Raw genomic sequence first — 19706 nt, forward strand, 5'->3', positions numbered from 1 at the left:
TTACAAAATGCTTTTTTACCTAAAAACACCAAAAGAAAAAATGGATAAAAAATTGCAATTATTGATTTAAAAAGGGGAAAATCAGGAAATATAATATACATCTATAATCTTCATTTGAATTTGATCATAAAACAGAAAGTTGGCACTCATGATTTACTTACTCGGGCCGCACAAAATGAGGCGGCGGGCCAGATTTGGCCCCTGGGCCGCCACTTTGACACATGTGGTATACATACACTGTATACATGTGCCGTGCCTTTTGGTTCCCGGGAAACGCCATTACCCACAATTCAAATCGGCGGAAAAAACAGGAAACGTCCTTCCTCCGATGGTGGCTCCAATCTCAAAATGGAGTGAGTTTACGAACAAAACCAAAGCTCTTCCAACAATGTTTCCATTATTCCTTGAATTCCCACTTTATATAGTAAAACTTGAATGGCAATCGGAGTATTCGTGATCACCACTGGAGACGTGAGAGGCCTTTATCAAGTTGCTGCTAAAATAGCTCCTATGATGGTAAACAAACCAAAATGTTCAGCTGATATAGAAAGACTGCAGTCAACGTGAGGTATTTAATTTTAATTCATGTTGTTGACTTATCCATAAATATATGTTTTGCAGGCTGCCAAGCCCAGAGGGAAATCACCTGCAAGTAAGTTTGTTAGTCATTATATCTTCATGCCGAAAGAATACTGTTTACTATTGTAGTCCACTGTAAAAAGATCACATAATGAGGTGTTAGACTACTAATGCTTTCTCTACTGCACAGAATTAAATGTACTTTTTCTAGTAGTGCTCTCCCCTAGGAGAACCTCTAGGTCAGGGGTGGGCAAACTTTTCGGCCCGGGGGCCACATTTGCTTTAAACATTTGACAGGCGGGCCGGGTCAGGATACGATACATATAAAAAACTGCATCCGTTAACAGTACATATGAAACATAAACAGAAAAAAAGGACTAAAGTATGAACATACTCATCACTCATCTGGGATTTATGGGGTGCTTTCTTGGTTTTCATCAGACTAAAGGTCTGGTCACACATATGTCGAGCCAAATAACACCAGAATCCTCTGTGCCATCTTCTGGTTGTTTGGAAATTTGGCTGCACTTAATGAAGCCTAAAACTCAGAGACTTTCAGGGAGTTTAACTTGTCACATTGGAGATCAATCAGTTCCAACTGCAACTCCTGTGGAACCGTTTCCGGGTCATGTGAGAAAGGACATGACACCAGCTGTCAATTTTTCCAAAATCACAAAACCGACGGCAGAATTGCTCATGCAGGTCATCCAATGATTTCCTGTATTTTTTCACATGCGGGGGCCTCTTTTAACGCAACCAGTATGGGGAAATGAGCAAATGACATGTCTGATATTTGCTTGAAAAATAAAACCCGCTTGGTTTTGAAGGCGGAAGGTTTGCTTGCATTTCATGCACAAACTGTTTTTTCTCTTGTAGCTTCACATTCAGCTCGTTCATGTGTGTCAGGATGTCCACAGTAAAAGTTAAATGTTCAGAAATGTGTCAGTATTCTCAAGTAGCTCCCACACACATTTACATACTTTTACTAGGCTAGTGCGCCATCTATCGGGGAAATGAGGATATTGGATTGGATTGGATAACTTTATTCATCCCGTATTCGGGAAATTTCATTGTGACAGTAGCAGAGGGTGATTCGACTGAACAACAAAGCAAAAGCACAAAGTACAAAGTAAATGGGATCATTAAGACTCACCAAATCAGATCATTAAGACAGAAAAGCAGCAAAAACACAAAACGAGCAAGAGTGGACAGAGCTACTGCCACTGGCTTCCGTGTGACGGCGCCATCTTGGGATTTTTTTAAAATAATAATTTGCACAACGTCAGCAGGGCGGATTAAAAGGCCTAACGGGCCGTAGTTTGCCCATGTCTGCTCTAGGTTCCCCCTCAAACGATACGCAATACAAAGTTAACGATAATGATTTCCTTACGATATGAGGCTGGTACGATTATTGATACACCGGTCAGGAAATTAATCCTTTACATATACAACTATTGAAGAAACAAACTAATTTTCATAATGGAAAAATAAACTGCTTATATTTTGTCTTGTTTTGCCTAAAACTTTGGTTTTGCTCACAGACTGAAATTATTTCATTGCAACATTCCTTGAAATATGTACAGCATCACTATATTATTTCAAAATTCAAAACAAGTGTTTTTCTTAACTCATTATACTCCACGTTGTTGTTAGATGTCCAATCCATTTAAACTTGGAGGACTGCCTTTGAATACTCGTGTTTTTGAGTGCAAATTCATTTTGACGGGGAGTTGTTTATTTCAAAATAAGTAAAATGGCTAGCACTGTCAATGGCAGGCGATAAATTAAAATAGACGCTTTTCTGCTGGAAAAGCTCGGTTTAGTGGAAACTTTCGTTTGAATTCTGTTTGATTGTTAAACAGGAACATCTTTTTAAAATTTCAATTGGCAAGATCATATAGATAACATATAGCCATACAAAGTATCATCATAGTACTTCACCATATTGTTATATTGCAAGACCCCTGCTCACCACATATGTATAGATCTAATAATCCATGTGTCTATTGTGAATGATCCATTTTATTTGTTTTTGTTAATAGTATATATAGGGCATCCTCAAATATGACAAAAATATGATCTCTTTGATTCTACCAAGGCTCGTTCCGTGATGGAGGTATCCTTGACAGCTCTTTTGATGCAAACAGTAAGTAAATTACATGTTTATAAATTATATTTTGACTATGTATTCACCAGAACAGCCAGTAGGAAGGAAATCGGGACGTGGTGGATCGCAAGATCGGTATGTTTGACCATAAAATACACAAGCAATGATACTAATTTTTTTGTATGAACACTTTTTTTTCACACCCTCCAGGTCATTTGACATAGACAATATTTTAAGTATGCTTGATGATGCAGACCTGGATGAAGAAGCTATTGAGGTATGTTAATGGTTGTAATAATGTGGACCTCTGCATGGTGGCTGCTGTTGGAAATTTGGGTTTATTTGGACGTGCTTTAGGACCCCTGGGAAAACCATTTTAATTCTACCTTTTTATAATTAACCTTTGTGTGTTCAATAGTTGCTCTGATCAGAAGTAGATCATGAAATTAAAAAAACCCAACTCACTCAGGTTGCATTTTCTCCCAAGTATATCAGATTCCAGAGATACTGAAAAACACAATTTACAGGATCTCTGCTGATATTAGGTATTACCTTTCACTGATAAGTGTAGGTTCAGTGAGAGAAAGTATCAGCGCTTTCCTTCAGCCAGTCTAAGATTTATATACAGTTGTACCTCTATTTACGAAATTAATTGGTTCCAGAACTTTTTTCGTGACTTGAACATTTTGTAAGTAGAGCAGTACTTTATATGTAAATTCTCAAAAAAAATTGACGGTCCTCAAAGAACTACCAACTTAACCCTTTAAAATTGGTCTAAGTGTCCCAATTTTGTAGGAAAGATGTAAGAAACACAGAAAAGTGAAAGAAAATGGTAAGAAAGTGATTTATTAATGTCTTAAAATGAATAACAAGCATGCAAAATCGATCTTTGTTGAAACGCAGGTGGAAGCTAACGGTAGGCAACAGAGAGAGAGCACACGGGCACGAGCACACCTAATAAACACAAAATTAAGAATTATAACAACAACATTAATCAACAACTAATCTTAACGTTTACGATTTCTTTGGAATGTAATTTTTCACCCATTTTATTTCTCGCTACTGGTTCTCACCTGTTTGGATTTAAGTTTCCCTTCTGCAGTGCTCGTTGACAGGCGTTTTGAAAAAACTATCCAAAGACGATTGCCTTTGACGACTTTTAATAATGTTTCTATAATGCAACAGACAAACGTCGTCATAATGGGCCATCTCACGACTCATGAACACTTTCTGGATCTGTTTTTTACGAAAACAAAGTTTGCGAAACTTCTCAGACATTTCTTTGATTTTTTTGCTGTTGGAATGCTCGCTGCTTCCTTCTCGTCCGACTTCTTGTTATATTCCTCTTGTTTCGCCAAGTGTTGCATTAGCTCTACTTCAGTGGTTCTCCACCTTGTTGGAGCTACCCAACCCCATCAGTTTCATATGCGCATTTGCCGAAACCCACTAGTTTTATATGAACATTCACCGAATCCTACTTTTGTAATATATATATATTTTTTTTTCAAATTCAAGATACAGACGCTCCCCTACTTACGAACGAGTTAGGTTCCGAGCGATTGTTCATAAGTTGAATTTGTTTGTAAGTTGATTCAGTGCTATATTTTGTATTATAATTTATGTTTAAGGCCTATATAAGTATTGCATTTGTATGTTTAAGGCTTGTATAAGTAACACACATTGGTTTGTACTGAAAAAAACATTTAATAAAATGGAGAGAATATGTACAGTACTGTATAGAGAGAGAGAGAGAGAGAGATTTATGTATTAGAAACTGGCCGCAATTGCAGTTTTCTTCTTTTTTTCCATCATAAATGATGCGGTAGCACTGTATGGCATCATTCAATTGATTTGCAAACTTTGTGCAACGTTCAATATTTGGGTCCTGCTGCTCGATCTTTCTGTTTATAAATGGTACTGACGGTCGAACGATTCAAGTCGTATGCCCGTGAAACGCTCACCACTCTCACGCGCATCAAGCTTCGTTATTATTGCCACTCGTTTCAAATGAAATGGCTTGCCTCTTCCTTGCAACTCCTTCAATAGAAGCCTTTCGCTTTTTACCAACCATATTCAATAATGGATGCACGAGATATTTAATGATACAAATTAAAAAGGTTCTTTGCGCACTGGAGATACGTTCACGCACTTCCGCATTGCAACGGAGAAGGTAGATGCTGGGTGAGCTGAGCCCTCACAGCGCCAGGCGTATTAGCGGCGGAAAGAAGCACTACTCGGAAAAAAATACAAAATCGAACTTACGACCATTTTTCGACATAAACGCAACTTGCAGACATGTTCGTATGTACCGTTGTTCGTAAGTCGTATGTTCGTAAGTAGGGGAGCGTCTGTATATAAATTCCCCGCAGCACTGATTTTCCAAGCAATGTCATGAGATCATCTGCAGCCAGTGATGGTCAAGCGGGGCATGTTATCGTGAATAGACATGATGAGTCGATGTGTCTTGAGATCCGTGGCAGAGGCTCCACCGAACCCCTGAGACCGACTCACCGAACCCCTAGGGTTCGATAGAACCCAGGTTAAGAACCACTGCTCTAGTTCATTCAGCTCCTTCGTTGACAGTTCGTTTTTGTGCCCCTCGACCAACTCGTCAATGTCCTCGTTGCCCACTTTTCATTCGCACTGGTAATTTTCTTGGGAGGCATGATGATAAAAAACAGAAGCTGGCTTATCCACACTTTGAGAAACTCAACAACAAAAAACACTGTAAGAACTTCGTGACGACGAACGGCGGTCAAATGTACATAAGATAATCTTGAAACATTCATAGTGGTTGTTGTGGGACAGCCAATGAGAGCCCAGTAGTGTAGCGAGATTGTAAAACAAGAATCAATTTAAAAATAAAATAACAGATATTAGAAATGTATTGACGTTTGGAGCGAGGATTTTGTGACCTGGATGGAATCTGTTGGTGAGAGAGCTGAGTCCCAAACACACCAATAGGAGCCTTGCATTAGCACATCACTTTAGAGAGTATTTTCGCACATCGGCAATACTTTATAAGACAATATGTCACCCACTAAAATGTGTTATCACAACAGGCCTGATGACCTGTAAATATGCGATTTTTTTCACTGCTTTAGCAGGCTTAGAGCCTTATAGATTTTTTTACTTTTTAATTGGGTCATATTGGACAGATTTGCACTCAAGTTTTACATCAAATCGATCAGGTATACGGGGTACGAACCTATTTGGATTACTGAATGACCACTTGTACCTTTAATTTTTGCAACAGAAACCCTGCAGAGAGGTGTTTTTTTCTGCCTTGTCCACTCCGTGTATCTGCTAATTCTACTCGACTATTGTGCAGGGCCCAAATGATCTGAATGCATCATTAAAAAAACCAATTAATTCCACAGCCGTGGAAACAAACCAGAATGGCAATAAGGGTTTTTTGCCAGGACCAGATTTTGCAAGTGGTATAAAATTAAGGGAAGAAGGTAATATAGCAGTTTCCTTATTATTATTAGTATTATTATTATTATTATGATAAAGCAGTTTATTTATTTATCGAAGGACTTATCCAACATTAAGAGCTTTGTTTTACCCAACACGTAGATGAAGCCGCAATTGAAGGGAAGAAGAAAAATCCATCTGTTGCAACTAAGAAGAAGTTCAGCTTCTCTGGTAAGCTTTTCATTTGCCCAATTCCTCTGACACACATCGTTTTAGTATACATTTTTATAAACATATATTTATTTTTAAAAAGCCAGCAAGAGAGACCACACATCGTTTTACTATACTTTTTTTTCAGCGAGAGAGAAGCCCGGTCTGGCCGAACCGGAACCGAAGTAATGTTTGACACTTTCGGCACAACCCGAATTTCGGGTTGGGTTCGGGCTCGGGCTAAAGATCTCACCTCGACATCGAAGTGTTGTTCTGATCATATAATTTTGCACCGAGTTTAAGTGTGAGTCGCACGATTTTGAAGATATGCCAATTCACTGTCTTTCTGACAACTTAACAGAAAGAAAAATTACATGAAAAAACATTTCCATCCTGCAGACATGACCACTCTTGCATAAGGCTATCTATAAGATACTATTAGCTTCCTAAGACAGCTTGACCTTTTTCTGGCTGGCAATATCCTTGTAGTACATCTTTTTTTATTGCAATATAGTCCTTAAAAAATAATAAAATAATAGAATCTCAGGACCCGATCTTTTCTGATTCGATCCTCAGAAAATGATCATGTGATTGGCCATATAACCGAAACCACAGGAGAGTTGCCGATAGGCAGACAAGACTATAGGAAGTAAAAGATTGATGAGACATCACGATGGCGAGCGCCTGGTGGCTCAGCAAGCAGCTCTGCTGGACTCTGAAGCAAAAACACGGGCGTTCGAGGAGTTCGGTGAGGCCATGGAGAACCATTTTCGGATGGCTTTGAGGACATTTTTGCCCACCAACAGATGTCTCAGGAGGGGAAAGCAGTGCACCATGAAGCTGGTGTTTACTGGGGATGGGTTGCTGATGACCTACATTTCGGGAATGTTGTGAATTGGTGGGCCAAATACTTTGGAGACCTCACTTCCATCGACATGCCTTCCCATGAGGAAGCAGAGCCTGGAGACTGATGCAGATTCTCCTATCTCTTGGTTGTTCGGCCAACCACTCTTCATATGGCTTTTGGACTTGGAGAAGGCGTCTGGGGGGGTACGCCGGGAGTATGGGGTACCAGAACTCCTGATACATGGGGCGGGGTCCCTCTATGACCGATGTCAAAGTCTGATTTGCGTAGCTGGCAGTTAGTCTGATCCATTTCCAGTGAGAGTTGGACTTTGCCAAGGGTGCTCTATGTCAACGATTCTGTTCGTGGAGAGAATATCTAGATGCAGCCTTAGGGGTCCGGTTCTAGTGGCCTCCATATTGCATCACTGCTTTTTACAGATGTACTTCTTTTGGCTTCATCAGGCTGCGATCTCTAATTCTCACTGGAACGATTTGGAGGAGTTTAAATATCTTGGGGTCTTGTTCACGAGTAAGAGGAGAATGGAGTTGCATCTGCAGTGTTACTGACTCTGCATCAGTCCGTCGTGGTGACGAAAGAGCTGAGACGAAAGGGAAAGCTCTCTATTTACTGGTCGATCTACGTTCCTACCCTCAACTATGATTGATGATTGGTTTGTGACCTAAGAACAGGATCCTGGATACAAGCGGCGGAAATGAGTTTCCAGAGTTTCCAAATGAGGTTTTCCAAACTCTCCCTTAGAGATAAGGTGAGAAGCTCGGTCATCCGGGAGGGGCTCAGAATACAGCTGCTCCTCCGAAACGAGAGGAGCCAGATGAGTTGCCTCGGGCATCTGATAGGGATTCCTCCTAAATGCCTCCCTGGTGAGGTGTTCCGGGAACATCCCGTCGAGAGGAAGCCATAGGCCCGACCCAGGACATGCTGCGGAGACTGTCTCACGGCTGGCCCAGGAACGCCTTTGGATCTTCCCAGAAGAGCTGGGTAAAGTCCCTAAGGAGAAGGAAGCCTGGTTTTCCCTGCTGAAGCTGCCCCTGCCACCTGACCTCAGATAAGCAGAGGAAGATGAAGACTTAATATTAATTTGCTGCTTTTTTCTTTGCCGGGACAGAAGAATGAATTGACATTTTTGGCCACATCTGAACAAAATTGTGTCTATTTTTCCCTACAGATGTTGATGACCAGGATGATATAGATGACTATATTGACCTACTGGATGGCTTGCCGCAAAATGTAAACAAAAGACCGTCCAAATCAAATTTGCATCTGACAAAACCTGAAAACTTAGTACCTTCACAACTTGTCACAAAAAGAGAAACAAGTAAGCATTACATGTCATGAACCTGTATTGAAATTTTTTTTCATAGCAAACCTCACATGCTGATTTATTCTTTTCCTTTTTTTAAATCAGCTAGTGCATCAAAAACACTAAATGAACTTACATTTGATGATGCAAAAGATGATTTGATTGATGAACTTGGCTTGGACTGTGAAAATCTCAAGAAAAAAGACAATGTGCTTTGGTCTAAGAAGGAAAGGTGACAACTTTCATTTTGTTGTTTTTCATGGTATACCTATACATCCATACTGCTGAAGTGTTTTTACTAAATCTAAAAACAATTCAAAACGTTGTTTATTCCCCTTTTGCAAGGCTCTGATTCTCTTTTCTTCTTGCCACCTGTTGTGTCATACGTGCACCATGTTTTATATTTATGACATAAATTTAGTGTTGAACCAGTACCATTTTTTGGCTCCTGATACCTGGCTGTGTGTTATTGGCCAAAACTAATACTACAGTAATCCCTCGACTATCACGGTTAACGTAAACCAGACATGGCCGCGATAAATGAAAAACCGCAAAGATTACCCTCATTACAACTACCACAATACATGTTTTTACGCCTATTCAGAAATAGAAGTAGAATTATCAGTTTATATTTATTAAATGTTACAGCTATCAGCATGTCGCAAGACTAATGTATTAACTAAATATGTATATATTTAAAATCTCAAAGAATCTGCTATTTTTGTAATGGCTGCCATTGATAGAGATAATCCGATCAATTTGAAGTGGTACGCTTGTCAGTGAATGGATAAATGTTAATTTCCTGTCAGACCTCCAACTTCAAATGGATTGGTCATCTAGTAGTGGTAGACTGATTTAACTTCATATTAGAAGGGAGAGTTGAATGCCACACTATTGGACATTGAATGCCACACTATTGGACATTCATCATCATCTCAATATTGTAGTGATCAACCACCAAGAGCTCGTACAAGACTCGATGAGATTCTGGAGAACTGTAAAACCCAACGTCTAGATTGGCCTCCCTCAGGTGATAAGAAGGAACAGCCTTTGTCTCGGGAGAAGAACTACAATATTCAAGGTAAAATATCAATGTTTTTCACAGTGATTGGTTTGAACCTCACTCATACTATGAAGTCTGTAAAAAGATATATTGAATGTCTCTTTTTTTCCATTTCCCAGAGGCTGTTTTAGAAAATGACCCCGCAATTGCGTCCTATCAGCCTACAGTGGGAGATAACGCTTCTGGGAAGCATTCTCTCAGGCAGTCCATTAGGTATGTGTGAACAGGACTGCCTTGACTTAAAAGTGTTCTAATTAAGTTTGCTTTATGTTAATTAGCTCTGCCATTGATGGAGATATATGGTTAAATAATTTTCACTTGTCCAAATCGATTGAATGTCTGTTGTTGTTGGCAATTTTTAATTTAAAAGTTCTTATTTTACTAAGTACCACCACACAATGTTTTTTATTCCAAAGATATACTTGGGTTGACAGTAAATGAGTTACGAACTGTCATATGGTCAATCATATTTCTTTTTGTTGCGAACTGGAAGAAATTGAACTTATAATTTATTCAAGGTTTAGATGCTTGCATATTTCCGATTAGCCATACTCCAAGTCTCTAACTAAGCATTGCCCTTTTTTACTGTGTTAAACAAAAGATTACCTACAGAAAGTGTCAGTGCTTCCACCTTGGAGAAAAAGCCTCCCGTTAACCCCACATCCACGCGACCCCGCAACCCAGCTGACTGGCTCTGTCTCAAGGCAGATGACAACCAAATTGACCTTGAAGTTGACACCAAAGTGAGAAAGACTTCTACAGACTCTCCAAAATCTCCTTCTTCTCCTATATTTGAGAAAAAGCCCTCTCTGATTGGTGATCATAATAAATCAGCTGCTAAAGTGGGAGTTAATGCCTCACCTTTGACTGACACCAAATCAGTGAAATTAGATCCTACCAAAATCCAAAAGAAAGAAGAGGACGATGATGATGACTGGTTGACAGGAGCTCTTAGAAGAAAGAAGTCTTTGTCAGAATCAAATTTTGATGCCAAAATCTCCAATCAAGAGCAGATTTTAGGCCTGGGAGAAGAAGTGGATCTGGAATCACTTGTTAGGTAATGTTGACATGATTACTAACTCTTTCAATGTTTAAACTAAGGATATCCCCGCTCTGATCACGTGATTGGAAATTGGGATTTTATGGGATCAGAGTCAGGTACAAAAAAACAACAGTCAAATTGGACTATATCGCCGTCAATGGCAGTGAAACCTGATCATTCAATGTCAGCCTTTACAGTTATAATGTATTTTTTGTCTATAAATTGTCAATGGCGGCGTACAAATTAAGGACTAGAAATAACAAAATAATCCCAAGGTATTCGGATTTATGAGCATGTACAATATTGTTTGAACATCGCCATCGCGTTGTGCGCACACGCAATAGTCCTATTGCAGGACATGCGATTATTTTTGAACACACAAACTTTAGTTTAGCTTCAAAAAGGCCACTAGCTGCTCGATTCTTCGCACAGCCTCTCTGCCTCGCACCAGCTAAGCAGTCATATGTTTTGTGCAGAGACAACTGTTCATTGATCACAGATGAACCCACTAGGCCAAGATCAAACAGTATTATATGAATCCAATCTGTCATCTGAAAAATCTTCAATTTTTAATATCGGAAACTCACAAAAGTTACAATGTCAATTCTAGGAAAGAAGAAAATGTAATGTTTGCAAACTTATTTTGTGTTGCACAACTGATTTGCAAAAAGGGATTTGTAATTTTTGTTCTTGTTTTGTTGAAACTAATTCTGTACTTATAACCCTTTTGTAGTTTTCTTAAAATTGAGGAAAAATTTGCACTTCTTAATACATTTCCGAAGTATCGGCGAATCCTCAAAATCAGTTAGCTTGAACTTGAATTTAAAAAAATGATTGGTACATCCTTAGTATAAACTTAGAAGATTTGGAATATGGGAGTATTAAATGGTATGGTTTTCAGTAAGGACGTTTCATCACAAGTCTTCAGAGGGAGAAATAAACAATTACCAACTTCCAAAGATGCTGGGTAAGCTCTGACCATTTAATAAATTATAATAAATCTTAATTTCTGCTTTTATACATGATCATCCTCTAATGACTTTTTTAAAATATATATGTATTATTTTGTGTACATCACTTGGACACCCTAGCCTTTCTGCACAACCTGCCCCAAAACGAGAAGAGAAAGTAAAGCAAGGTAGTATTGAAATTTCATCTTCCGTATCCTCACGTGTGTGTTAATGAATGAACTGTGGAGGTAGCGATACTGAAATATTATCTGACTATGATATTAGATTGCAAAAGTATCCAATTTTTTTTTTGCGCCAGTAATTTGTTGACATTGGGTCCAATATTCCCTCTAAGCTGCGCGCGTGTGCAATTGCGCACTACTCTCGTCTTCTCTGCGCACAGCAAATCATATGGAGCGCACAAAATAAAATCCCTTTTTTTTTAAGCTGTGAGGCCGACGCGCGGACCACTCATCCGCCGGGCCACCCATTCATAGATACTAATCATTACATTTTATTATTACTAAATCACTTATGTGTAGTAGACATACACCTGCGTATGGCAGGTGTGATACTGGTGCGTGCCCATAGCGAGCACTTCTGATGTTGCTCGCAGTGTTCCTCAGTATGCTCAGGGAGGTTGTCTTTCTGCCCAGACAAACAAAAAATTAGAGGGAATATTGATTGGGTCTATTTGGTTTTGCACTACTCTCAATAAAAATGGGTAATAATTTTGTTTTTCTTGTTGACTCGTTGGCTGCCACTGATGCTGAATGAACAAACATTTGTTTGCTGCCACCCTCCCATTTCAAGTGGATTGGACATATACTAGTGATTAACTTCTTTCAGAAGGAGTTTTATTTTACTTTTCAAGAGCCGTACAATTGGATGTTCAATAGTTAGAAACAAATCAAAACACATGTTGATTTTAGTTTTGTGACAACAGTACTTGTCTACTTCTAAAATGTTTTCTTTCACATTTTGTTTTTTCCCCCAGTTCTCCCACAGCCAAACCTAATGCCAACCACATCAGCTGCTCTCAAGCAACAGGTATTGTTTTATCATAATAGATTTATTTCTCTTTACCTTAGTGTGTTTAAATTCTTTTTTCCTGTCAGCAGATGCCATTTTCAGCTCAGTTGGTCCAACAACAGGTTCATTTTTGTTTTATTATATATAATGCAGCACATTTAAAAAAATGTTCTCACATGGTTACTGCTTCTGTCCTAAAGATTATGCAACCACAGTTATTGGGGCTCCAGAGTGTTTTGGATGTTGGGGGCCCGCGAATCCTCAATAAGCAGCATCACCATGGGGTTGAGGAAGATTTACAGGCACGCATCATTCAGCTTGAGGGACAGGTACTCAAACTCTATAGGGTGATCTTTGTTGGCATACTCTCCTTGCATATGCAGTTGGTTAGGTGGCAAGAAATCAGTAACATAATGGCAGGGAATTGAGACGTGACAAAATTTAGTAGGTGAAGTATCAAATATATGAACAGTTTAAGGTCTAAAGACTGGGGAAGATTAAATAAGCTCTTTTAAAGAAAAGTTGGGTAATATCATCTGTGAAGCACAAAGTGCTAAATGTGGATTGTATACTTTGCACATGAAATTTAAAAAAAAAACATCTGTAAGAACTTATACAAATCATAAACTATAATAAATATTTAGTCAAATCTAGTATGAACAAAGGTAGCCTCACAAAACGTCCAGCGCTCTATGAGAGTAGGATGGCCTTATACTCTTCAACACATTAACTGTTTCTCAAAGTTTTACATTTTTATACCTTTCTTCTCCCGGGTTGGCTCTATTTGCCCTGCCTCCACCGTGACTTTCAGCTGCCGTTTTTAAAAGGAACCTATCGAGGGTTGTTTGCTTCCCTTCAAAATATTCCGAAAATGATGCACACAAATTGGATTGGATAACTTTATTAATCCCGGATTTTATATATATATATATATATATATATATATATATATATATATATATATATATATATATATATATATATATATCTATCTATCTATCTATCTATCTATCTATCTATCTATCTATCTATCTATCTATCTATCTATCTATCTATCTATCTATCTATCTATCTATCTATCTATCTATCTATCTATCTATCTATCTATCTATCTATCTATCTATCTATCTATCTATCTATCTATCTATCTATCTATCTATCTATCTATCTATCTATCTATCTATCTATCTATCTATCTATCTATCTATCTATCTATCTATCTATCTATCTATCTATCTATCTATCTATCTATCTATCTATCTATCTATCTATCTATCTATCTATCTATCTATCTATCTATCTATCTATCTATATCTATCTATCTATCTATCTATCTATCTATCTATCTATCTATCTATCTATCTATATCTATCTATCTATCTATCTATCTATATCAGGGGTCTCGAACTCAATTTACCTGGGGGCCGCTAGAGGCCGAGTCTGGGTGAGACTGGGCCGCATCAGGATTTCCACAAGAAAAGCACTGATAAAACATTCCAACGTTATCAAATACCTTTATTTTTTAACAAAAAATAATGAATTAAATAAATTAACTTAAAGATGAATAAAAAATAAATCAATCAGTAATATAAAACCAAATAATACTAATGAGCATACAGTAGATATACACTGGCTGGCTAAGTAGAGAAAATGAATTATTTTTATTCCGTTTCAAATGTCTGTATTAACAGCTCTTTAACCTTTAACTTTCTGAACTTGAATGGAACATTGAACATGAAATATTCTGAACACGGCTTCTTTTGCCTACTCCTTGCTGCTAGAGACCTGGCAGCGCTTCTTCTCACATAGTCACATTTGGCTTGAGGGAGGAAGCAGTGGAGACCCTCAGTAGAGCTTGAAGATGTTCATCAGTAAGTCTGGACCTGTACTTGGACTTATTGAAGTTCAAGGTGGAGAAGAGCTTCTCACACAAGTATGTGCTCCCAAAAAGGCACATGGTCCGCTTGAACCTTCGGGAAAGTTCAGGGAAGCTGGGGGTCAACTCTCTCAAAAATTGCCCAAGCTTGTCTGCTTCTCCACTCACCTCCCTGAACTTGGCTTTGAGTGCAGAGTTGCACTGCAGGTCAATGAGCTCCATTTGAAGTTCAGGAGGGGCATCTTGCACATCAAAGGAGAAGGGGTCCGCAAAAATTTGAAATGTGGCTTTGTGTGTCTTGAAGTCTGCAAATCTGTGATCAAATTCCTCCTGTAGCTTCGAAATGGCCTCAACATACATCTCACCACTGAATGGTGTGCCTGCATCCACAAGAGCCTTGCATGCTGGGAAATGGCAAAGGTTTGTCTGAGAGAGCTGGGCTTTCCATAACACAAGTTTAGTGCAGAATGCTCTCACGTTGTCATAGGCAGCACTGACAAGTTGCCCCTGTAGCTTCTTGTTCAGTACATTAAGCTCATGTGTGATATCAACAAGAAAAGCCAAGTCCATGAGCCATTTGGGATCACTTAGCACAGGATCAATCAACTCACAAACGGCGTAGCTAGCTTTGACTGCTGCATTACTGTCTTTGGTAGCCTTCTTGAAGAGATCCTGTTGCCTCAGAAGACGTGTTTTAAGACTGGCAACCTGGTTGGCTCTCTCATCTCCCTGGTATTTTTCGTACTCCACAGCATGTCTCGTAGTACAATTACGTTTCAAATTGTATTCCTTGTGCACCGCAACTTTTTCAGTGTAAATGAGACACGTCGGGGTGCCCCTGTGTTCAACAAAGAAATATTGCACTCCCCACTTTTCTTGAAACTGTCTGTGCTCATCACCGACCTTTCTCTTCACCGCAGGCTTTGAAAGAGACATCTCTGGGGCTCTGTAATATGTTTTTCCACTTGGAATGAGTCTCGGGTTGATCTTTCACATTCAGTCTCGCGGGTTTGTGGCGCATGTGCACTTTCGCTCTCCGTTTCAATCGCGGAGATGGCTACAGACACTGACACAGGCTGGATCACGGATCATAGCGCCTCATTCAGTTCTATGCTGAGAGCAGCGGAGGAGTGTGCGCGCCGAGCGGAGTGATCGGCCTCACGGCTTCTCCTCCGCCCAGCTGATTGGAGGAATGAATGAGTGAGTGAGCGAGGCACTGGACAGCCCGGCCGATGTCCCGCCCACCAAAAAAAAAAAAAAAAAAAAAAATTAAAAAAAAATAAAAATAAAAAAATTTAAAAAAAAAAAAAATTGATCTTTCATATTAAGACGGGGGCCGCAAATTATCGTCCCGCGGGCCGCAGTTGGCCCGCGGGCCGCATGTTTGAGACCCCTGATCTATATATATATCTATCTATATATATATCTATCTATATATATCTATATATATATCTATATATATATCTATATATATATCTATATATATATCTATATATATCTATATATATATCTATATATATATATATCTATATATATATCTATATATATATCTATATATATATCTATATATATATCTATATATATCTATATATATATCTATATATATATCTATATATATATCTATATATATATCTATATATATATCTATATATATATCTATATATATATCTATATATATATCTATATATATATCTATATATATATCTATATATATATCTATATATATATCTATATATATATCTATATATATATCTATATATATATCTATATATATATCTATATATATATCTATATATATATCTATATATATATCTATATATATATCTATATATATATCTATATATATATCTATATATATATCTATATATATATCTATATATATATATATATATATATATATATATATATATATATATATATTGTCCTCACAATAGGATAACGCACGACCACTTACCAACGAGAAGTAGTATACTCCTCTCGTATTGGCGAGCAAGCTCCGCCATTCTGCACTGACTAAAAGAGGGAGGAAAAAAGCACTGAAGAAAATGCATCGCTCCGCCCAGTGCTCGTTCTCAAAATGTGGCTCGTTGGCCACATCTGGTTGTATGCTCGTATATCAAAATTTGTCTCATATCTCAACCTAAATATTTGCTCAATTTTACTTGTATCTCAAATTGATCGAATGTTGGGGCACTCGTATGTCGAGGTATTACTGTAAAATACGGTGATTCTTGCCACACAGTTCCATAATGCAACGTGAGAAATGTTAAAAATTACCAAACCTCCTATAGTTACTCTAAATACTTTTGAATACAATATTGATGGTTGCATAAATTCAAAGTGCTATCGGTTCTTCTCAAGGCTAAGACTCTACAGATGGAGAGAGATCACAGCCAGATGTTGGTGGCAAGTATGCAGCAGAGATATACACAAGACATGGAACTCCTGGAAAATACACACAAGTATTAATTCCACAATAAAAAAATAACTTGGTTCATGTATCTGTTCTTAAGGGTCAGTTATATTTCAGATATTTCGTGTGCTGCTTCCAGGACACGCGTGAAACTTCTTGAGGAATCGGCAGTCCAGCGAGAGACGCGGATGCGACTGGAGACAGAAGACTTAATCGAACGCTTGACCGCGCTAACACAAGCAGCTGAGAGGGAACGTTCAGAGCTGCAGGCTCACTACCAGCGTAAACTGGCCCATTTTCAACAAGAACAAGACCGTGATTTAGAGAGACTGCGAGATTTACAGTGGTAAGTCTGTTTGTAGTATGTGTGAGGCGGGGGCTGAAGGTCTGTTTTAAACATGGGATATGTTGCCTCGAATCGATACTACAGTAATACCTTGACATACGAGTGTCCCAACATACGAGAAATTTGAGATACGAGGAAAATTCCAAGCAAATTTTTGCCCTGAGATAAGAGACAAATTTGAGATACGAGCATACGGGATGCTTCCTGATGCGGCCGTCCGGGTGGCCGAGTATACGAGAGGCTGCTTATGAGAACAGCATCTCACTCCCTCCCTCTCTGTCGCTATTTCATTCAAGAACAAAGAGCTTGGTATCAAATCTTTCCAGGAAACCAACATTTTCAACTCAAACAGTGTCTATGTCTACTTATTCACGTAACTGCCACTGACATTCGTCCATTTGCACCAAAATGAATTGGACTTCTAGCACCGTCTAGCAGCACTCAAACGAGCATTTGAAGCTAGTCCTCCATGTTTAAATGAATTGGTCTGTTTTTGTCGATAAATCGGTCGATCACTATTATTTATTTACAGAAATATTGTTCTTAAATATTCTGCTAGCTTAGCTAAAGACAAAGCTTTAAACACTTTGTCTGACAGTGTAAAAAAATCTAATTTTCCATTTAAAAATACAGTGGTACCTCGACATACGAGCACCCCGACATACGAGCAATTCGAGATACGAGTAAAATTTTGAGCAAATAATTATCTCGCGATACGAGACAAATTTCGAGCAAATCATTATCTCGAGATACGAGACAAATTTCGAGATACGAGAAAGCCAGGTGGCCAAGACATGAGATGCTGTTTATGATTTTAGCGCACTGTCTTTTTCCCGCCTCTCTTTCGTGTAACAGATTATCCACGAGCACTGGGCGGAGCGTTGCATTGTTTTCAGTGTTTTTTTTTCTCGTCACTCAGCACGAATGGCGGAGCGGTCGCTAGTACGAGGAGTATATATTACTTCTCGTTGGCAAGTGGTCGTGCGTTATCCTATTGTGAGGACATTTTTGTGCATCATTTTCGGAATATTTTGAAGGGAATACAAAAGCAAACAGCCCATCGATAGTGAAAGTCAGGGTGGAGGCGGGGCAAACAGAGCCGGGAGAAGAAAGGTAAAAAAATGTTAAACAAAATTAGAATTCAGTTTAGTGTAAGGTTGGATTAAATTTAGATTTGAGTGTGTCTGCTTCGTAATCCCAAATTCATTTAAATTGTTTGTTGTATATTACGATTCACCGGTGCAAAAAGTCTCCCCCGCCCCCCTCTATGTCCCTCTCTCTCTACCCTCAGCGAAATCCATCTAATTTTAGTTCTATTAAACACATTTTAGTAATATTAAACCACTAGTTATGTGTTACTTTGTAGATGGCGAATTAGAAGAAATAAAACATTTTTTTCCAATCCAATGTATCCTGTTTTTGGTGTTTTTTTCAGAGAGTTGGAATGAATTAATTTTTTTTTAGTTCATTTCAATGGGAAACATTCGTTCGGGTTATGAGAATATCGACATACGAGCTCAGTCCCGGAACGAATTAAGCTCGTATCTTGAGGTTCCACTGTAGCTTGTTTTTCTCTTTGGTAGAAAATCGTATGATATTGTAGATAGATTTCTTGACTCGTGTATTCATAATTTGTATATCACTAAAGAGATCATCATTATTGTGAGCCTTGTCTTGCAAACCGTATCAGAAGGTACCAGGCACTTCCTCCCCCTCATTTAAACCCTTTTGAATGAAGCCCGTTTCTCTTTCTGCATGGTCATGCTTGAGTGCACAAGGCAATGATAGTTATGGTTTGATTTGTATACTGTGTGAAAGAACCACATTTGGGATGAACTAACTGAGACTACAATTCCACACAATGGTCTTCTTTGACTGTTTAAAAATGTATGATTTAAAAAATGGGCAACATCTGTATTGTAGTGCCTCTTATGTTGTTTTTTTAAACATATTTTCTTTCTGTGATGTTTAGGAAATCTATCACAGAGATGAAGAAAGACCATGAAGACCATGTCAGTAGACTGAAAAAACTAAAAGAAGAAGAGATTGATGCAGTGACGAGTGCAACATCTGAGACCAGGTTTGACATTTATTTATTAGCACAGATTTACTTGTGGGTTCTTTTGTATTATCCTTGCCAACACGGTTAATTGTAGTTTTTATGATTTTTATTTATTTATTCACTGCGGAAATGGCACAAGGGTACTCCTGAAATGGGGTCAAAGGAGGTTGGAAGCTCTGGATATGGTATTTCCTTTAATAGTTTAAACCATATGACCATAAATATTTTTTACTGTATTTTGAGCACATGAAAAGTGTATTTATTCATTTTTTTCTTATAGTGCGCTCTGTCATTTATTATTTATTTTGGTGATTTTCACAGGGTAGTAATTTTAATGTTGCACTACTCTTACTAGTAATGGAGATTTTTTTTTAAATTTTCCATGTTTACTAATTGCCTGGTATTTATGGTACACGACGTCTAGTCCATTTGGAATCGGGG

At 38.3% G+C, this 19706-nt stretch overlaps 1 protein-coding gene across 2 annotated transcripts in view; it reads left to right on the forward strand.

Annotated features, from left to right (window-relative positions):
* Positions 1-291: 291 nt before the first annotated feature.
* Positions 292-19706, forward strand: part of fbf1 (Fas binding factor 1) — a 40251-nt gene continuing 20836 nt past the window's right edge. For both annotated transcript variants that reach the window (XM_077618521.1, XM_077618520.1), the window contains exons 1-19: positions 292-516; positions 622-652; positions 2678-2821; positions 2897-2963; positions 6018-6147; positions 6266-6334; positions 8347-8496; positions 8587-8713; positions 9429-9562; positions 9664-9757; positions 10146-10601; positions 11488-11553; positions 11678-11724; positions 12534-12586; positions 12655-12690; positions 12769-12897; positions 16806-16906; positions 16997-17203; positions 19176-19283. In XM_077618521.1, the coding sequence (XP_077474647.1) occupies positions 2739-2821; positions 2897-2963; positions 6018-6147; positions 6266-6334; positions 8347-8496; positions 8587-8713; positions 9429-9562; positions 9664-9757; positions 10146-10601; positions 11488-11553; positions 11678-11724; positions 12534-12586; positions 12655-12690; positions 12769-12897; positions 16806-16906; positions 16997-17203; positions 19176-19283 (2057 nt within the window). In that variant the 5' untranslated portion in view covers positions 292-516; positions 622-652; positions 2678-2738. The remainder of the gene's footprint in view (positions 517-621; positions 653-2677; positions 2822-2896; positions 2964-6017; positions 6148-6265; positions 6335-8346; positions 8497-8586; positions 8714-9428; positions 9563-9663; positions 9758-10145; positions 10602-11487; positions 11554-11677; positions 11725-12533; positions 12587-12654; positions 12691-12768; positions 12898-16805; positions 16907-16996; positions 17204-19175; positions 19284-19706) is intronic.

Source organism: Stigmatopora argus, chromosome 14 (assembly GCF_051989625.1).
Source record: "Stigmatopora argus isolate UIUO_Sarg chromosome 14, RoL_Sarg_1.0, whole genome shotgun sequence".
NCBI lineage: Eukaryota > Metazoa > Chordata > Actinopteri > Syngnathiformes > Syngnathidae > Stigmatopora > Stigmatopora argus.